This window comes from Patiria miniata, unplaced genomic scaffold (genome assembly GCF_015706575.1).
Source record: "Patiria miniata isolate m_02_andy unplaced genomic scaffold, ASM1570657v1 HiC_scaffold_9, whole genome shotgun sequence".
NCBI lineage: Eukaryota > Metazoa > Echinodermata > Asteroidea > Valvatida > Asterinidae > Patiria > Patiria miniata.
Window position 1 is genome coordinate 13,084,849 of NW_024037076.1, and position 22,338 is coordinate 13,107,186.

General features: G+C 49.4%; 1 protein-coding gene across 1 annotated transcript in view; it reads left to right on the forward strand.

The window, feature by feature from the left end:
* Positions 1 to 22,338, forward strand: part of LOC119720867 (mucin-22-like) — a 117,101-nt gene that overhangs the window by 18,760 nt on the left and 76,003 nt on the right. Inside the window, exon 4 of the mRNA XM_038190732.1 lies at positions 12,812 to 13,001. Within this exon, the coding sequence (XP_038046660.1) occupies positions 12,812 to 13,001 (190 nt within the window). The remainder of the gene's footprint in view (positions 1 to 12,811; positions 13,002 to 22,338) is intronic.

The following is a 22,338-nucleotide window of genomic DNA, read 5'->3' on the forward strand; positions in this document are numbered from 1 at the left end:
ACCACAGCAGAACAGACATCCATTGCTGAGGCCACTTCTACAGCTGCAGTCACAACAGCAGGTGCAGGTACTACCACAGCTGAGGGAACAACTAGTCCTGTGGTGGATACAACTGTTGTGGATGCGGTAACAACAGAGGCTCAGACATCCTCCTCTGTTGTAGACACAACAGTCTCGGCAGATACCACAACAGCTGAGGGAACAACTTCTCCTTCAGGGGACACAACTGCTGCAGATGTAACAACCGCAGCAGAACAGACATCCATTGCTGAGGCCACTTCTGCAGCTGCAGTGACAACACCCGGTGCAGGTACTACCACAGCAGAGGGAACAACTAGTCCTGTGGTGGATACAACTGTTGTGGATATGGTAACAACAGAGGCACGGACATCCTCTGTTGTAGACACAACAATCTCAGCAGATACCACAACAGCTGAGGGAACAACCTCTCCTTCAGTGGACACAACTGCTGCAGATGTGACAACCACAGCAGAACAGACATCCATTGCTGAGGCCACTTCTACAGCTGCAGTCACAACAGCAGGTGCAGGTACTACCACAGCTGAGGGAACAACTACTGTTGTGGATACAACTGTTGTGGATGCGGTAACAACAGAGGCACAGACATCTTCTGTTGTAGACACAACAATCTCAGCAGATACCACAACAGCTGAGGGAAGAACTTCTTCTTCAGTGGACACAACTGCTGCAGATGTGACAACCACAGCAGGACAGACATCCATTGCTGAGGCCACTTCTACAGCTGCAGTCACAACAGCAGGTGCAGGTACTACCACAGCAGAGGGAACAACTAGTCCTGTGGTGGATACAACTGTTGTGGATGTGGTAACAACAGAGGCTCAGACATCCTCTGTTGTAGACACAACAATCTCAGCAGATACCTCAACAGCTGAGGGAACAACCTCTCCTTCAGTGGACACAACTGCTGCAGATGTGACAACCACGGCAGAACAGACATCTATTGCGGAGGCCACTTCTACAGCTGCAGTCACAACAGCAGGTGCAGGTACTACCACAGCTGAGGGAACAACTACTGTTGTGGATACAACTGTTGTGGATGTGGTAACAACAGAGGCACAGACATCTTCTGTTGTAGACACAACAATCTCAGCAGATACCACAACAGCTGAGGGAACAACTTCTCCTTCAGTGGACACAACTGCTGCAGATGTAACAACCACAGCAGAACAGACATCCATTGCTGAGGCCACTTCTACAGCTTCAGTCACAACAGCAGGTGCAGGTACTACCACAGCAGAGGGAACAACTAGTCCTGTGGTGGATACAACTGTTGTGGATATGGTAACAACAGAGGCTCAGACATCCTCTGTTGTAGACACAACAATCTCAGCAGATAACTCAACAGCTGAGGGAACAACCTCTCCTTCAGTGGACACAACTGCTGCAGATGTGACAACCACAGCAGAACAGACATCTATTGTGGAGGCCACTTCTACAGCTGCAGTCACAACAGCAGGTGCAGGTACTACCACAGCTGAGGGAACAACTAGTCCTGTGGTGGATACAACTGTTGTGGATGTGGTAACAACAGAGGCACAGACATCTTCTGTTGTGGACACAACAATCTCAGCAGATACCACAACAGCTGAGGGAACAACCTCTCCTTCAGTGGACACAACTGCTGCAGATGTGACAACTGCAGCAGAACAGACATCCATTGCTGAGGCCACTTCTACTGCTGCAGTCACAACAGCAGATGAAGGTACTACCACAGCTGAGGGAACAACTAGTCCTGTGGTGGATACAACTGTTGTGGATGTGGTAACAACAGAGGCTCAGACATCCTCTGTTGTAGACACAACAATCTCAGCAGATACCACAACAGCTGAGGGAACAACCTCTCCTTCATTGGATACTACATTTCCAGATATGACAACTGCAGCAGAACAGACATCCATTGCAGAGGCCACTTCTGCAGCTTTAGTCACAACAGCAGGTGCAGGTACTACCACAGCTGAGGGAACAACTAGTCCTGTGGTGGATACAACTGTTGTGGATGTGGTAACAACAGAGGCACAGACATCTGTTGTAGACACAACAGTCTCAGTAGATACCACGACAGCTGAGGGAACAACTTCTCCTTCAGTGGACACAACTGCTGCAGATGTGACAACTGCAGCAGAACAGACATCCATTGCTGAGGCCACATCTACTGCTGCAGTCACAACAGCAGATGCAGGTACTACCACAGCTGAGGGAACAACTAGTCCTGTGGTGGATACAACTGTTGTGGATGTGGTAACAACAGAGGCACAGACATCTTCTGTTGTGGACACAACAATCTCAGCAGATACCACAACAGCTGAGGGAACAACCTCTCCTTCAGTGGACACAACTGCTGCAGATGTGACAACCACAGCAGAACAGACATCCATTGCTGAGGCCACTTCTACAGCTTCAGTCACAACAGCAGGTGCAGGTACTACCACAGCAGAGGGAACAACTAGTCCTGTGGTGGATACAACTGTTGTGGATATGGTAACAACAGAGGCTCAGACATCCTCTGTTGTAGACACAACAATCTCAGCAGATACCTCAACAGCTGAGGGAACAACCTCTCCTTCAGTGGACACAACTGCTGCAGATGTGACAACAACTGCTGCAGATGTGACAACCACAGCAGGACAGACATCCATTGCTGAGGCCACTTCTACAGCTGCAGTCACAACAGCAGGTGCAGGTACTACCACAGCAGAGGGAACAACTAGTCCTGTGGTGGATACAACTGTTGTGGATATGGTAACAACAGAGGCACGGACATCCTCTGTTGTAGACACAACAATCTCAGCAGATACCACAACAGCTGAGGGAACAACCTTTCCTTCAGTGGACACAACTGCTGCAGATGTGACAACCACAGCAGAACAGACATCCATTGCTGAGGCCACTTCTACAGCTGCAGTCACAACAGCAGGTGCAGGTACTACCACAGCTGAGGGAACAACTACTGTTGTGGATACCACTGTTGTGGATGCGGTAACAACAGAGGCACAGACATCTTCTGTTGTAGACACAACAATCTCAGCAGATACCACAACAGCTGAGGGAAGAACTTCTTCTTCAGTGGACACAACTGCTGCAGATGTGACAACCACAGCAGAACAGACATCCATTGCTGAGGCCACTTCTACAGCTGCAGTCACAACAGCAGGTGCAGGTACTACCACAGCAGAGGGAACAACTAGTCCTGTGGTGGATACAACTGTTGTGGATGTGGTAACAACAGAGGCTCAGACATCCTCTGTTGTAGACACAACAATCTCAGCAGATACCTCAACAGCTGAGGGAACAACCTCTCCTTCAGTGGACACAACTGCTGCAGATGTGACAACCACGGCAGAACAGACATCTATTGCGGAGGCCACTTCTACAGCTGCAGTCACAACAGCAGGTGCAGGTACTACCACAGCTGAGGGAACAACTACTGTTGTGGATACAACTGTTGTGGATGTGGTAACAACAGAGGCACAGACATCTTCTGTTGTAGACACAACAATCTCAGCAGATACCACAACAGCTGAGGGAACAACTTCTCCTTCAGTGGACACAACTGCTGCAGATGTAACAACCACAGCAGAACAGACATCCATTGCTGAGGCCACTTCTACAGCTTCAGTCACAACAGCAGGTGCAGGTACTACCACAGCAGAGGGAACAACTAGGCCTGTGGTGGATACAACTGTTGTGGATATGGTAACAACAGAGGCACGGACATCCTCTGTTGTAGACACAACAATCTCAGCAGATAACTCAACAGCTGAGGGAACAACCTCTCCTTCAGTGGACACAACTGCTGCAGATGTGACAACCACAGCAGAACAGACATCTATTGTGGAGGCCACTTCTACAGCTGCAGTCACAACAGCAGGTGCAGGTACTACCACAGCTGAGGGAACAACTAGTCCTGTGGTGGATACAACTGTTGTGGATGTGGTAACAACAGAGGCACAGACATCTTCTGTTGTGGACACAACAATCTCAGCAGATACCACAACAGCTGAGGGAACAACCTCTCCTTCAGTGGACACAACTGCTGCAGATGTGACAACTGCAGCAGAACAGACATCCATTGCTGAGGCCACTTCTACTGCTGCAGTCACAACAGCAGATGAAGGTACTACCACAGCTGAGGGAACAACTAGTCCTGTGGTGGATACAACTGTTGTGGATGTGGTAACAACAGAGGCTCAGACATCCTCTGTTGTAGACACAACAATCTCAGCAGATACCACAACAGCTGAGGGAACAACCTCTCCTTCATTGGATACTACATTTCCAGATGTGACAACTGCAGCAGAACAGACATCCATTGCAGAGGCCACTTCTGCAGCTTTAGTCACAACAGCAGGTGCAGGTACTACCACAGCTGAGGGAACAACTAGTCCTGTGGTGGAAACAACTGTTGTGGATGTGGTAACAACAGAGGCACAGACATCTGTTGTAGACACAACAGTCTCAGTAGATACCACGACAGCTGAGGGAACAACTTCTCCTTCAGTGGACACAACTGCTGCAGATGTGACAACTGCAGCAGAACAGACATCCATTGCTGAGGCCACATCTACTGCTGCAGTCACAACAGCAGGTGCAGGTACTACCACAGCAGAGGGAACAACTAGTCCTGTGGTGGATACAACTGTTGTGGATGTGGTAACAACAGAGGCTCAGACATCCTCTGTTGTAGACACAACAATCTCAGCAGATACCTCAACAGCTGAGGGAACAACCTCTCCTTCAGTGGACACAACTGCTGCAGATGTGACAACCACGGCAGAACAGACATCTATTGCGGAGGCCACTTCTACAGCTGCAGTCACAACAGCAGGTGCAGGTACTACCACAGCTGAGGGAACAACTACTGTTGTGGATACAACTGTTGTGGATGTGGTAACAACAGAGGCACAGACATCTTCTGTTGTAGACACAACAATCTCAGCAGATACCACAACAGCTGAGGGAACAACTTCTCCTTCAGTGGACACAACTGCTGCAGATGTAACAACCACAGCAGAACAGACATCCATTGCTGAGGCCACTTCTACAGCTTCAGTCACAACAGCAGGTGCAGGTACTACCACAGCAGAGGGAACAACTAGGCCTGTGGTGGATACAACTGTTGTGGATATGGTAACAACAGAGGCACGGACATCCTCTGTTGTAGACACAACAATCTCAGCAGATAACTCAACAGCTGAGGGAACAACCTCTCCTTCAGTGGACACAACTGCTGCAGATGTGACAACCACAGCAGAACAGACATCTATTGTGGAGGCCACTTCTACAGCTGCAGTCACAACAGCAGGTGCAGGTACTACCACAGCTGAGGGAACAACTAGTCCTGTGGTGGATACAACTGTTGTGGATGTGGTAACAACAGAGGCACAGACATCTTCTGTTGTGGACACAACAATCTCAGCAGATACCACAACAGCTGAGGGAACAACCTCTCCTTCAGTGGACACAACTGCTGCAGATGTGACAACTGCAGCAGAACAGACATCCATTGCTGAGGCCACTTCTACTGCTGCAGTCACAACAGCAGATGAAGGTACTACCACAGCTGAGGGAACAACTAGTCCTGTGGTGGATACAACTGTTGTGGATGTGGTAACAACAGAGGCTCAGACATCCTCTGTTGTAGACACAACAATCTCAGCAGATACCACAACAGCTGAGGGAACAACCTCTCCTTCATTGGATACTACATTTCCAGATGTGACAACTGCAGCAGAACAGACATCCATTGCAGAGGCCACTTCTGCAGCTTTAGTCACAACAGCAGGTGCAGGTACTACCACAGCTGAGGGAACAACTAGTCCTGTGGTGGAAACAACTGTTGTGGATGTGGTAACAACAGAGGCACAGACATCTGTTGTAGACACAACAGTCTCAGTAGATACCACGACAGCTGAGGGAACAACTTCTCCTTCAGTGGACACAACTGCTGCAGATGTGACAACTGCAGCAGAACAGACATCCATTGCTGAGGCCACATCTACTGCTGCAGTCACAACAGCAGATGCAGGTACTACCACAGCTGAGGGAACAACTAGTCCTGTGGTGGATACAACTGTTGTGGATGTGGTAACAACAGAGGCACAGACATCTTCTGTTGTGGACACAACAATCTCAGCAGATACCACAACAGCTGAGGGAACAACCTCTCCTTCAGTGGACACAACTGCTGCAGATGTGACAACCACAGCAGAACAGACATCCATTGCTGAGGCCACTTCTACAGCTGCAGTCACAACAGCAGGTGCAGCTACTACCACAGCAGAGGGAACAACTAGTCCTGTGGTGGATACAACTGTTGTGGATGTGGTAACAACAGAGGCTCAGACATCCTCTGTTGTAGACACAACAATCTCAGCAGATACCTCAACAGCTGAGGGAACAACCTCTCCTTCAGTGGACACAACTGCTGCATATGTGACAACCACGGCAGAACAGACATCTATTGTGGAGGCCACTTCTACAGCTGCAGTCACAACAGCAGGTGCAGGTACTACCACAGCTGAGGGAACAACTAGTCCTGTGGTGGATACAACTGTTGTGGATGTGGTAACAACAGAGGCACAGACATCTTCTGTTGTGGACACAACAATCTCAGCAGATACCACAACAGCTGAGGGAACAACCTCTCCTTCAGTGGACACAACTGCTGCAGATGTGACAACTGCAGCAGAACAGACATCCATTGCTGAGGCCACTTCTACTGCTGCAGTCACAACAGCAGATGAAGGTACTACCACAGCTGAGGGAACAACTAGTCCTGTGGTGGATACAACTGTTGTGGATGTGGTAACAACAGAGGCTCAGACATCCTCTGTTGTAGACACAACAATCTCAGCAGATACCTCAACAGCTGAGGGAACAACCTCTCCTTCAGTGGACACAACTGCTGCATATGTGACAACCACGGCAGAACAGACATCTATTGTGGAGGCCACTTCTACAGCTGCAGTCACAACAGCAGGTGCAGGTACTACCACAGCTGAGGGAACAACTAGTCCTGTGGTGGATACAACTGTTGTGGATGCGGTAACAACAGAGGCTCAGACATCCTCTGTTGTAGACACAATAATCTCGGCAGATACCACAACAGCTGAGGGAAGAACTTCTTCTTCAGTGGACACAACTGCTGCAGATGTGACAACCACAGCAGAACAGACATCTATTGCAGAGGCCACTTCTACAGCTGCAGTCACAACAGCAGGTGCAGGTACTACCACAGCTGAGGGAACAACTAGTCCTGTGGTGGATACAACTGTTGTGGATGTGGTAACAACAGAGGCTCAGACATCCTCTGTTGTAGACACAACAGTCTCGGCAGATACCACACCCGCTGAGGGAACAACCTCTCCGTCAGTGGACACAACTGCTGCAGATGTAACAACCGCAGCAGAACAAACATCCATTGCTGAGGCCACTTCTGCAGCTGCAGTCACAACAGCAGGTGCAGGTACTACCACAGCTGAGGGAACAACTAGTCCTGTGGTGGATACAACAGTTGTGGATGTGGTAACAACAGAGGCACAGACATCGTCTGTTGTGGACACAACAATCTCAGCAGATACCACAACAGCTGAGGGAACAACCTCTCCTTCAGTGGACACAACTGCTGCAGATGTAACAACCACAGCAGAACAGACATCTATTGCGGAGGCCACTTCTACAGCTGCAGTCACAACAGCAGGTGCAGGTACTACCACAGCTGAGGGAACAACTAGTCCTGTGGTGGATACAACTGTTGTGGATGCGGTAACAACAGAGGCTCAGACATCCTCTGTTGTAGACACAATAATCTCGGCAGATACCACAACAGCTGAGGGAAGAACTTCTTCTTCAGTGGACACAACTGCTGCAGATGTGACAACCACAGCAGAACAGACATCCATTGCTGAGGTCACTTCTACAGCTGCAGTCACAACAGCAGTTGCAGGTCCTTCCACAGCTGAGGGAACAACTAGGCCTGTGGTGGATACAACTGTTGTGGATGCGGTAACAACAGAGGCACAGACATCTTCTGTTGTAGACACAACAATCTCGGCAGATACCACAACAGCTGAGGGAACAACCTCTCCTTCATTGGATACAACTGTTGCAGATGTGACAACTGCAGCAGAACAGACATCCATTGCTGAGGCCACTTCTACAGCTGCAGTCACAACAGCAGGTGCAGCTACTACCACAGCAGAGGGAACAACTAGTCCTGTGGTGGATACAACTGTTGTGGATGTGGTAACAACAGAGGCTCAGACATCCTCTGTTGTAGACACAACAATCTCAGCAGATACCTCAACAGCTGAGGGAACAACCTCTCCTTCAGTGGACACAACTGCTGCATATGTGACAACCACGGCAGAACAGACATCTATTGTGGAGGCCACTTCTACAGCTGCAGTCACAACAGCAGGTGCAGGTACTACCACAGCTGAGGGAACAACTAGTCCTGTGGTGGATACAACTGTTGTGGATGCGGTAACAACAGAGGCTCAGACATCCTCTGTTGTAGACACAACAATCTCGGCAGATACCACAACAGCTGAGGGAAGAACTTCTTCTTCAGTGGACACAACTGCTGCAGATGTGACAACCACAGCAGAACAGACATCCATTGCTGAGGTCACTTCTACAGCTGCAGTCACAACAGCAGTTGCAGGTCCTTCCACAGCTGAGGGAACAACTAGGCCTGTGGTGGATACAACTGTTGTGGATGTGGTAACAACAGAGGCACAGACATCTTCTGTTGTAGACACAACAATCTCGGCAGATACCACAACAGCTGAGGGAACAACCTCTCCTTCATTGGATACAACTGTTGCAGATGTGACAACTGCAGCAGAACAGACATCCATTGCTGAGGTCACTTCTACAGCTGCAGTCACAACAGCAGATGCAGGTACTTCCACAGCTGAGGGAACAACTAGTCCTGTGGTGGATACAACTGTTGTGGATGTGGTAACAACAGAGGCTCAGACATCCTCTGTTGTAGACACAACAATCTCAGCAGATACCACAACAGCTGAGGGAACAACCTCTCCGTCATTGGATACAACTGTTGCAGATGTGACAACTGCAGCAGAACAGACATCCATTGCTGAGGTCACTTCTACAGCTGCAGTCACAACAGCAGATGCAGGTACTTCCACAGCTGAGGGAACAACTAGTCCTGTGGTGGATACAACTGTTGTGGATGCCGTAACAACAGAGGCTCAGACATCGTCTGTTGTAGACACAACAATCTCGGCAGATACCACAACAGCTGAGGGAACAACCTCTCCTTCATTGGACACAACTGTTGCAGATGTAACAACCGCAGCAGAACAAACATCCATTGCTGAGGTCACTTCTACAGCTGCAGTCACAACAGCAGTTGCAGGTCCTTCCAGAGCTGAGGGAACAACTAGGCCTGTGGTGGATACAACTGTTGTGGATGTGGTAACAACAGAGGCTCAGACATCCTCTGTTGTAGACACAACAATCTCAGCAGATACCACAACAGCTGAGGGAACAACCTCTCCTTCATTGGACACAACTGTTGCAGATGTGACAACTGCAGCAGAACAGACATCTATTGCGGAGGCCACTTCTACAGCTGCAGTCACAACAGCAGGTGCAGGTACTACCACAGCTGAGGGAACAACTAGTCCTGTGGTGGATACAACTGTTGTGGATGCGGTAACAACAGAGGCTCAGACATCCTCTGTTGTAGACACAATAATCTCGGCAGATACCACAACAGCTGAGGGAAGAACTTCTTCTTCAGTGGACACAACTGCTGCAGATGTGACAACCACAGCAGAACAGACATCCATTGCTGAGGTCACTTCTACAGCTGCAGTCACAACAGCAGTTGCAGGTACTTCCACAGCTGAGGGAACAACTAGGCCTGTGGTGGATACAACTGTTGTGGATGCGGTAACAACAGAGGCACAGACATCTTCTGTTGTAGACACAACAATCTCGGCAGATACCACAACAGCTGAGGGAACAACCTCTCCTTCATTGGATACAACTGTTGCAGATGTGACAACTGCAGCAGAACAGACATCCATTGCTGAGGTCACTTCTACAGCTGCAGTCACAACAGCAGATGCAGGTACTTCCACAGCTGAGGGAACAACTAGTCCTGTGGTGGATACAACTGTTGTGGATGTGGTAACAACAGAGGCACAGACATCTTCTGTTGTAGACACAACAATCTCAGCAGATACCACAACAGCTGAGGGAAGAACTTCTTCTTCAGTGGACACAACTGCTGCAGATGTAACAACCGCAGCAGAACAGACATCCATTGCTGAGGCCACTTCTGCAGCTGCAGTGACAACACCTGGTGCAGGTACTACCACAGCAGAGGGAACAACTAGTCCTGTGGTGGATACAACTGTTGTGGATATGGTAACAACAGAGGCACAACATCTTCTGTTGTGGACACAACAATTTCAGCAGATACCACAACAGCTGAGGGAACAACCTCTCCTTCAGTGGACACAACTGCTGCAGATGTAACAACCGCAGCAGAACAGACATCGATTGCTGAGGTCACTTCTACAGCTGCAGTCACAACAGCAGATGCAGGTACTACCACAGCTGAGGGAACAACTACTGTGGTGGATACAACTGTTGTGGATGCGGTTACAACAGAGGCACAGACATCTTCTGTTGTAGACACAACAATCTCAGCAGATACCACAACAGCTGAGGGAAGAACTTCTCCTTCTTCAGTGGACACAACTGCTGCAGATGTGACAACCACGGCAGAACAGACATCTATTGTGGAGGCCACTTCTACAGCTGCAGTCACAACAGCAGGTGCAGGTACTACCACAGCTGAGGGAACAACTAGTCCTGTGGTGGATACAACTGTTGTGGATGCGGTAACAACAGAGGCTCAGACATCCTCTGTTGTAGACACAACAATCTCGGCAGATACCACAACAGCTGAGGGAAGAACTTCTTCTTCAGTGGACACAACTGCTGCAGATGTGACAACCACAGCAGAACAGACATCCATTGCTGAGGTCACTTCTACAGCTGCAGTCACAACAGCAGTTGCAGGTCCTTCCACAGCTGAGGGAACAACTAGTCCTGTGGTGGATACAACTGTTGTGGATGCGGTAACAACAGAGGCACAGACATCTTCTGTTGTAGACACAACAATCTCGGCAGATACCACAACAGCTGAGGGAACAACCTCTCCTTCATTGGACACAACTGTTGCAGATGTGACAACTGCAGCAGAACAGACATCCATTGCTGAGGTCACTTCTACAGCTGCAGTCACAACAGCAGATGCAGGTACTACCACAGCTGAGGGAACAACTAGTCCTGTGGTGGATACAACTGTTGTGGATGTGGTAACAACAGAGGCACAGACATCTTCTGTTGTAGACACAACAATCTCAGCAGATACCACAACAGCTGAGGGAACAACTTCTTCTTCAGTGGACACAACTGCTGCAGATGTAACAACCGCAGCAGAACAGACATCCATTGCTGAGGCCACTTCTGCAGCTGCAGTCACAACACCTGGTGCAGGTACTTCCACAGCAGAGGGAACAACTAGTCCTGTGGTGGATACAACTGTTGTGGATATGGTAACAACAGAGGCTCAGACATCCTCTGTTGTAGACACAACAATCTCAGCAGATACCTCAACAGCTGAGGGAACAACCTCTCCTTCAGTGGACACAACTGCTGCATATGTGACAACCACGGCAGAACAGACATCTATTGTGGAGGCCACTTCTACAGCTGCAGTCACAACAGCAGGTGCAGGTACTACCACAGCTGAGGGAACAACTAGTCCTGTGGTGGATACAACTGTTGTGGATGCGGTAACAACAGAGGCTCAGACATCCTCTGTTGTAGACACAACAATCTCGGCAGATACCACAACAGCTGAGGGAAGAACTTCTTCTTCAGTGGACACAACTGCTGCAGATGTAACAACCGCAGCAGAACAGACATCCATTGCTGAGGTCACTTCTACAGCTGCAGTCACAACAGCAGATGCAGGTACTTCCACAGCTGAGGGAACAACTAGTCCTGTGGTGGATACAACTGTTGTGGATGTGGTAACAACAGAGGCACAGACATCTTCTGTTGTAGACACAACAATCTCGGAAGATACCACAACTGCTGAGGGAACAACCTCTCCTTCATTGGATACAACTGTTGCAGATGTGACAACTGCAGCAGAACAGACATCCATTGCAGAGGCCACTTCTGCAGCTGCAGTCACAACAGCAGGTGCAGGTACTACCACAGCTGAGGGAACAACTAGTCCTGTGGTGGATACAACTGTTGTGGATGTGCTAACAACAGAGGCACAGACATCTTCTGTTGTAGACACAACAATCTCGGCAGATACCATAACAGCTGAGGGAAGAACTTCTTCTTCAGTGGACACAACTGCTGCAGATGTCACAACCGCAGCAGAACAGACATCCATTGCTGAGGCCACTTCTGCAGCTGCAGTGACAACACCCGGTGCAGGTACTACCACAGCAGAGGGAACAACTAGTCCTGTGGTGGATACAACTGTTGTTGATATGGTAACAACAGAGGCACAGACATCTTCTGTTGTGGACACAACAATCTCAGCAGATACCACAACAGCTGAGGGAACCACCTCTCCTTCAGTGGACACAACTGCTGCAGATGTACAACCGCAGCAGAACAGACATACATTGCTGAGGTCACTTCTACAGCTGCAGTCACAACAGCAGATGCAGGTACTACCACAGCTGAGGGAACAACTACTGTTGTGGATGCGGTAACAACAGAGGCACAGACATCTTCTGTTGTAGACAGAACAATCTCAGCAGATACCACAACAGCTGAGGGAACAACTTCTTCTTCAGTGGACACAACTGCTGCAGATGTGACAACCACAGCAGAACAGACATCCATTGCTGAGGCCACTTCTACAGCTGCAGTCACAACAGCAGGTGCAGTCACTACCACAGCAGAGGGAACAACTAGTCCTGTGGTGGATACAACTGTTGTGGATGTGGTAACAACAGAGGCTCAGACATCCTCTGTTGTAGACACAACAATCTCAGCAGATACCTCAACAGCTGAGGGAACAACCTCTCCTTCAGTGGACACAACTGCTGCATATGTGACAACCACAGCAGAACAGACATCTATTGCGGAGGCCACTTCTACAGCTGCAGTCACAACAGCAGGTGCAGGTACAACTACAGCTGAGGGAACAACTACTGTTGTGGATACAACTGTTGTGGATGTGGTAACAACAGAGGCACAGACATCCTCTGTTGTAGACACAACAGTCTCAGCAGATACCACAACAGCTGAGGGAACAACCTCTCCTTCAGTGGACACAACTGCTGCAGATGTCACAACCGCAGCAGATCAAACATCCATTGCTGAGGCCACTTCTGCAGCTGCAGTCACAACAGCAGGTGCAGGTACTTCCACAGGTGAGGGAACAACTAGTCCTGTGGTGGATACAACTGTTGTGGATGCGGTAACAACAGAGGCTCAGACATCGTCTGTTGTAGACACAACAATCTCGGCAGATACCACAACAGCTGAGGGAACAACCTCTCCTTCATTGGATACAACTGTTGCAGATGTGACAACTGCAGCAGAACAGACATCCATTGCTGAGGTCACTTCTACAGCTGCAGTCACAACAGCAGTTGCAGGTACTTCCAATGCTGAGGGAACAACTAGGCCTGTGGTGGATACAACTGTTGTGGATGCGGTAACAACAGAGGCTCAGACATCCTCTGTTGTAGACACAACAATCTCGGCAGATACCACAACAGCTGAGGGAACAACCTCTCCTTCATTGGATACAACTGTTGCAGATGTGACAACTGCAGCAGAACAGACATCGATTGCAGAGGCCACTTCTACAGCTGCAGTCACAACAGCAGGTGCAGGTACTACCACAGCGGAGGGAACAACTAGTCCTTTGGTGGATACAACTGTTGTGGATGTGGTTACAACAGAGGCACAGACATCTGTTGTAGACACAACAATCTCGGCAGATACCACAACAGCTGAGAGAACAACTTCCCCTTCAGTGGACACAACTGCTGCAGATGTGACAACTACAGCAGAACAGACATCCATTGCTGAGGCAACTTCTACTGCTGCAGTCACAACAGCAGGTGCAGGTACTACCACAGCTGAGGGAACAACTAGTCCTGTGGTGGACACAACTGTTGTGGATGCCGTAACAACAGAGGCTCAGACATCGTCTGTTGTAGACACAACAATCTCGGCAGATACCACAACAGCTGAGGGAACAACCTCTCCTTCATTGGATACAACTGTTGCAGATGTGACAACTGCAGCAGAACAGACATCCATTGCAGAGGCCACTTCTACAGCTGCAGTCACAACAGCAGGTGCAGGTACTACCACAGCTGAGGGAACAACTAGTCCTGTGGTGGATACAACTGTTGTGGATGTGGTAACAACAGAGGCTCAGACATCCTCTGTTGTAGACACAACAGTCTCAGCAGATACCACAACAGCTGAGGGAACAACCTCTCCGTCAGTGGACACAACTGCTGCAGATGTAACAACCGCAGCAGAACAAACATCCATTGCTGAGGCCACTTCTGCAGCTGCAGTCACAACAGCAGGTGCAGGTACTACCACAGCTGACGGAACAACTAGTCCTGTGGTGGATACAACTGTTGTGGATGTGGTAACAACAGAGGCTCAGACATCCTCTGTTGTAGACACAACAATCTCAGCAGATACCTCAACAGCTGAGGGAACAACCTCTCCTTCAGTGGACACAACTGCTGCAGATGTGACAACTGCTGCAGAACAGACATCTATTGCGGAGGCCACTTCTACAGCTGCAGTCACAACAGCAGGTGCAGGTACTACCACAGCTGAGGGAACAACTACTGTTGTGGATACAACTGTTTTGGATGTGGTAACAACACAGGCACAGACATCTTCTGTTGTAGACACAACAATCTCAGCAGATACCACAACAGCTGAGGGAAGAACTTCTCCTTCAGTTGACACAACTGCTGCAGATGTTTCAACCGCAGCAGAACAAACATCCATTGCTGAGGCCACTTCTGCAGCTGCAGTCACAACAGCAGGTGCAGGTACTACCACAGCTGAGGGAACAAGTAGTCCTGTGGTGGATACAACTGTTGTGGATGTGGTAACAACAGAGGCACAGACATCTTCTGTTGTGGACACAACAATCTCAGCAGATACCACAACAGCTGAGGGAACAACTCCTTCAGTGGACACAACTGCTGCAGATGTGACAACCACAGCAGAACAGACATCCATTGCTTTGGCCACTTCTACTGCTGCAGTCACAACAGCAGGTGCAGGTACTACCACAGCTGAGGGAACAACTAGTCCTGTGGTGGATACAACTGTTGTGGATGTGGTAACAACAGAGGCTCAGACATCCTCTGTTGTAGACACAACAGTCTCAGCAGATACCACAACAGCTGAGGGAACAACCTCTCCTTCAGTGGACACAACTGCTGCAGATGTCACAACCGCAGCAGAACAAACATCCATTGCTGAGGCCACTTCTGCAGCTGCAGTCACAACAGCAGGTGCAGGTACTACCACAGCTGAGGGAACAACTAGTCCTTTGGTGGATACAACTGTTGTGGATGTGGTAACAACAGAGGCACAGACATCTTCTGTTGTAGACACAACAATCTCGGCAGATACCATAACAGCTGAGGGAACAACCTCTCCTTCATTGGATACAACTGTTGCAGATGTGACAACTGCAGCAGAACAGACATCCATTGCTGAGGTCACTTCTACAGCTGCAGTCACAACAGTAGATGCAGGTACTTCCACAGCTGAGGGAACAACTAGGCCTGTGGTGGATACAACTGTTGTGGATGCGGTAACAACAGAGGCACAGACATCTTCTGTTGTAGAGACAACAATCTCAGCAGATACCACAACTGCTGAGGGAAGAACTTCTTCTTCAGTGGACACAACTGCTGCAGATGTCACAACCGCAGCAGAACAGACATCCATTGCTGAGGCCACTTCTGCAGCTGCAGTGACAACACAGGTGCAGGTACTACCACAGCAGAGGGAACAACTAGTCCTGTGGTGGATACAACTGTTGTGGATATGGTAACAACAGAGGCACAGACATCTTCTGTTGTGGACACAACAATCTCAGCAGATACCACAACAGCTGAGGGAACAACCTCTCCTTCAGTGGACACAACTGCTGCAGATGTAACAACCGCAGCAGAACAGACATCCATTGCTGAGGTCACTTCTACAGCTGCAGTCACAACAGCAGATGCAGGTACTACCACAGCTGAGGGAACAACTACTGTGTGGATACAACTGTTGTGGATGCGGTAACAACAGAGGCACAGACATCTTCTGTTGTAGACACAACAATCTCAGCAGATACCACAACAGCTGAGGGAAGAACTTCTTCTTCAGTGGACACAACTGCTGCAGATGTGACAACCACAGCAGAACAGACATCCATTGCTGAGGCCACTTCTACAGCTGCAGTCACAACAGCAGGTGCAGTCACTACCACAGCAGAGGGAACAACTAGTCCTGTGGTTGATACAACTGTTGTGGATGTGGTAACAACAGAGGCTCAGACATCCTCTGTTGTAGACACAACAATCTCAGCAGATACCTCAACAGCTGAGGGAACAACCTCTCCTTCAGTGGACACAACTGCTGCAGATGTAACAACCGCAGCAGAACAGACATCCATTGCGGATGCCACTTCTGCAGCTGCAGTCACAACAGCAGGTGCAGGTACTACCACAGCTGAGGGAACAACTAGTCCTGTGGTGGATACAACTGTTGTGGATGCGGTAACAACAGAGGCTCAGACATCGTCTGTTGTAGACACAACAATCTCAGCAGATACCACAACAGCTGAGGGAACAACCTCTCCTTCAGTGGACACAACTGCTGCAGATGTAACAACCGCAGCAGAACAGACATCCATTGCGGAGGCCACTTCTGCAGCTGCAGTCACAACAGCAGGTGCAGGTACTACCACAGCTGAGGGAACAACTAGTCCTGTGGTGGATACAACTGTTGTGGATGCGGTAACAACAGAGGCTCAGACATCGTCTGTTGTAGACACAACAATCTCGGCAGATACCACAACAGCTGAGGGAACAACCTCTCCTTCAGTGGACACAACTGCTGCAGATGTAACAACCGCAGCAGAACAGACATCCATTGCTGAGGCCACTTCTGCAGCTGCAGTCACAACAGCAGGTGCAGGTACTACCACAGCTGAGGGAACAACTAGTCCTGTGGTGGATACAACTGTTGTGGATGCGGTAACAACAGAGGCTCAGACATCGTCTGTTGTAGACACAACAATCTCGGCAGATACCACAACAGCTGAGGGAACAACCTCTCCTTCATTGGATACAACTGTTACAGATGTGACAACTGCAGCAGAACAGACATCCATTGCTGAAGTCACTTCTACAGCTGCAGTCACAACAGCAGTTGCAGGTACTTCCAGTGCTGAGGGAACAACTAGGCCTGTGGTGGATACAACTGTTGTGGATGCGGTAACAACAGAGGGTCAGACATCCTCTGTTGTAGACACAACAATCTCGGCAGATACCACAACAGCTGAGGGAACAACCTCTCCTTCATTGGATACAACTGTTGCAGATGTGACAACTGCAGCAGAACAGACATCGATTGCAGAGGCTACTTCTACAGCTGCAGTCACAACAGCAGGTGCAGGTACTACCACAGCGGAGGGAACAACTAGTCCTTTGGTGGATACAACTGTTGTGGATGTGGTTACAACAGAGGCACAGACATCTGTTGTAGACACAACAATCTCGGCAGATACCACAACAGCTGAGAGAACAACTTCCCCTTCAGTGGACACAACTGCTGGAGATGTGACAACCACAGCAGAACAGACATCCATTGCTGAGGCCACTTCTACTGCTGCAGTCACAACAGCAGGTGCAGGTACTACCACAGCTGAGGGAACAACTAGTCCTGTGGTGGACACAACTGTTGTGGATGCCGTAACAACAGAGGCTCAGACATCGTCTGTTGTAGACACAACAATCTCGGCAGATACCACAACAGCTGAGGGAACAACCTCTCCTTCATTGGATACAACTGTTGCAGATGTGACAACTGCAGCAGAACAGACATCCATTGCAGAGGCCACTTCTACAGCTGCAGTCACAACAGCAGGTGCTGGTACTACCACAGCTGAGGGAACAACTAGTCCTGTGGTGGATACAACTGTTGTGGATGTGGTAACAACAGAGGCTCAGACATCCTCTGTTGTAGACACAACAGTCTCAGCAGATACCACAACAGCTGAGGGAACAACCTCTCCGTCAGTGGACACAACTGCTGCAGATGTAACAACCGCAGCAGAACAAACATCCATTGCTGAGGCCACTTCTGAAGCTGCAGTCACAACAGCAGGTGCAGGTACTACCACAGCTGACGGAACAACTAGTCCTGTGGTGGATACAACTGTTGTGGATGTGGTAACAACAGAGGCTCAGACATCCTCTGTTGTAGACACAACAATCTCAGCAGATACCTCAACAGCTGAGGGAACAACCTCTCCTTCAGTGGACACAACTGCTGCAGATGTGACAACCACGGCAGAACAGACATCTATTGCGGAGGCCACTTCTACAGCTGCAGTCACAACAGCAGGTGCAGGTACTACCACAGCTGAGGGAACAACTACTGTTGTGGATACAACTGTTGTGGATGTGGTAACAACAGAGGCACAGACATCTTCTGTTGTAGACACAACAATCTCACCAGATACCACAACAGCTGAGGGAACAACTTCTCCTTCAGTGGACACAACTGCTGCAGATGTAACAACCACATCAGAACAGACATCCATTGCTGAGGCCACTTCTACTGCTGCAGTCACAACAGCAGGTGCAGGTACTACCACAGCTGAGGGAACAACTAGTCCTGTGGTGGACACAACTGTTGTGGGGGCCGTAACAACAGAGGCTCAGACATCGTCTGTTGTAGACACAACAATCTCGGCAGATACCACAACAGCTGAGGGAACAACCTCTCCTTCATTGGATACAACTGTTGCAGATGTGACAACTGCAGCAGGACAGACATCCCTTGCAGAGGCCACTTCTACAGCTGCAGTCACAACAGCAGGTGCAGGTACTACCACAGCTGAGGGAACAACTAGTCCTGTGGTGGATACAACTGTTGTGGATGTGGTAACAACAGAGGCTCAGACATCCTCTGTTGTAGACACAACAGTCTCAGCAGATACCACAACAGCTGAGGGAACAACCTCTCCGTCAGTGGACACAACTGCTGCAGATGTAACAACCACAGCAGAACAAACATCCATTGCTGAGGCCACTACTGCAGCTGCAGTCACAACTGCAGGTGCAGGTACTACCACAGCTGAGGGAACAAGTAGTCCTGTGGTGGATACAACAGTTGTGGATGTGGTAACAACAGAGGCACAGACATCTTCTGTTGTGGACACAACAATCTCAGCAGATACCACAACAGCTGAGGGAACAACCTCTCCTTCATTAGATACAACTGTTGCAGATGTGACAACTGCAGCAGAACAGACATCGAATGCAGAGGCCACTTCTACCGCTGCAGTCACAACAGCAGGTGCAGGTACTACCACAGTGGAGGGAACAACTAGTCCTTTGGTGGATACAACTGTTGTGGATGTGGTTACAACAGAGGCACAGACATCTGTTGTAGACACAACAATCTCGGCGGATACCACAACAGCTGAGGGAACAACTTCCCCTTCAGTGGACACAACTGCTGCAGATGTAACAACCACAGCAGAACAGACATCTATTGCAGAGGCCACTTCTACAGCTGCAGTCACAACAGCAGGTGCAGGTACTACCACAGCTGAGGGAACAACTAGTCCTGTGGTGGATACAACTGTTGTGGATGCGGTAACAACAGAGGCTCAGACATCGTCTGTTGTAGACACAACAATCTCGGCAGATACCACAACAGCTGAGGGAACAACCTCTCCTTCATTGGATACAACTGTTGCAGATGTGACAACTGCAGCAGAACAGACATCCATTGCTGAGGTCACTTCTACAGCTGCAGTCACAACAACAGATGCAGGTACTTCCACAGCTGAGGGAACAACTAGGCCTGTGGTGGATACAACTGTTGTGGATGTGGTTACAACAGAGGCACAGACATCTGTTGTAGACACAACAATCTCGGCAGATACCACAACAGCTGAGGGAACAACCTCTCCTTCATTGGATACAACTGTTGCAGATGTGACAACTGCAGCAGAACAGACATCCATTGCTGAGGCCACTTCTACCGCTGCAGTCACAACAGCAGGTGCAGGTACTACCACAGTGGAGGGAACAACTAGTCCTTTGGTGGATACAACTGTTGTGGATGTGGTTACAACAGAGGCACAGACATCTTCTGTTGTAGACACAACAATCTCAGCAGATACCACAACTGCTGAGGGAAGAACCTCTCCTTCAGTGGACACAACTGCTGCAGATGTATTAACCGCAGCAGAACAAACATCCATTGCTGAGGCCACTTCTGCAGCTGCAGTCACAGCAGCAGGTGCAGGTACTACGACAGCTGAGGGAACAACTACTCCTGTGGTGGATACAACTGTTGTGGATGCGGTAACAACAGAGGCACAAACATCTTCTGTTGTAGACACAACAATCTCGGAAGATACCACAACAGCTGAGGGAACAACCTCTCCTTCATTGGATACTACATTTCCAGATGTGACAACTGCAGCAGAACAGACATCCCTTTCAGAGGCCACTTCTGCCGCTTTAGTCACAACAGCAGGTGCAGGTACTACCACAGCTGAGGGAACAACTAGTCCTGTTGTGGATACAACTGTTGTGGATGTGGTAACAACACAGGCACAGACATCTGTTGTAGACACAACAGTCTCAGTAGATACCACAACAGCTGAGGGAACAACTTCTCCTTCAGTGGACACAACTGCTGCAGATGTGACAACTGCAGCAGAACAGACATCCATTGCTTTGGCCACTTCTACTGCTGCAGTCACAACAGCAGATGCGGGTACTACCACAGCTGAGGGAACAACTAGTCCTGTGGTGGATACAACTGTTGTGGATGCAGTAACAACAGAGGCTCAGACATCCTCTGTTGTAGACACAACAGTCTCAGCAGATACCACAACAGCTGAGGGAACAACCTCTCCTTCATTGGATACAACTGTTGCAGATGTGACAACCGCAGCAGAACAGACATCGAATGCAGAGGCCACTTCTGAAGCTGCAGTCACAACAGCAGGTGCAGGTACTACCACAGCGGAGGGAACAACTAGTCCTGTGGTGGATACAACTGTTGTGGATGTGGTTACAACAGAGGCACAGACATCTGTTGTAGACACAACAATCTCGGCAGATACCACAACAGCTGATGGAACAACTTCTCCTTCAGTGGACACAACTGCTGCAGATGTAACAACCGCAGCAGAACAGACATCCATTGCTGAGGCCACTTCTACTGCTGCAGTCACAACAGCAGATGCGGGTACTACCACAGCTGAGGGAACAACTAGTCCTGTGGTGGATACAACTGTTGTGGATGCAGTAACAACAGAGGCTCAGACATCCTCTGTTGTAGACACAACAGTCTCAGCAGATACCACAACAGCTGAGGGAACAACCTCTCCTTCAGTGGACACCACTGCTGCAGATGTGACAACCACAGCAGAACAGACATCCATTGCTGAGGCCACTTCTACAGCTGCAGTCACAACAGCAGTTGCAGGTACTACCACAGCTGAGGGAACAACTAGTCCTGTGGTGGATACAACTGTTGTGGATGTGCTAACAACAGAGGCACAGACATCTTCTGTTGTAGACACAACAATCTCGGCAGAAACCACAACAGCTGAGGGAACAACCTCTCCTTCATTGGATACTACATTTGCAGATGTGACAACTGCAGCAGAACAGACATCCATTGCTGAGGCCACTTCTGCAGCTGCAGTCACAACAGCAGGTGCAGGTACTACCACAGCTGAGGGAACAACTATTCCTGTGGTGGATACAACTGTTGTGGATGCGGTAACAACAGAGGCTCAGACATCCTCTGTTGTAGACACAACAGTCTCAGCAGATACCACAACAGCTGAGGGAACATCTTCTCCTTCAGTGGACACAACTGCTGCAGATGTAACAACTGCAGCAGAACAGACATCCATTGCAGAGGCCACTTCTTCAGCTGCAGTCACAACAGCAGGTGCAGGTACTA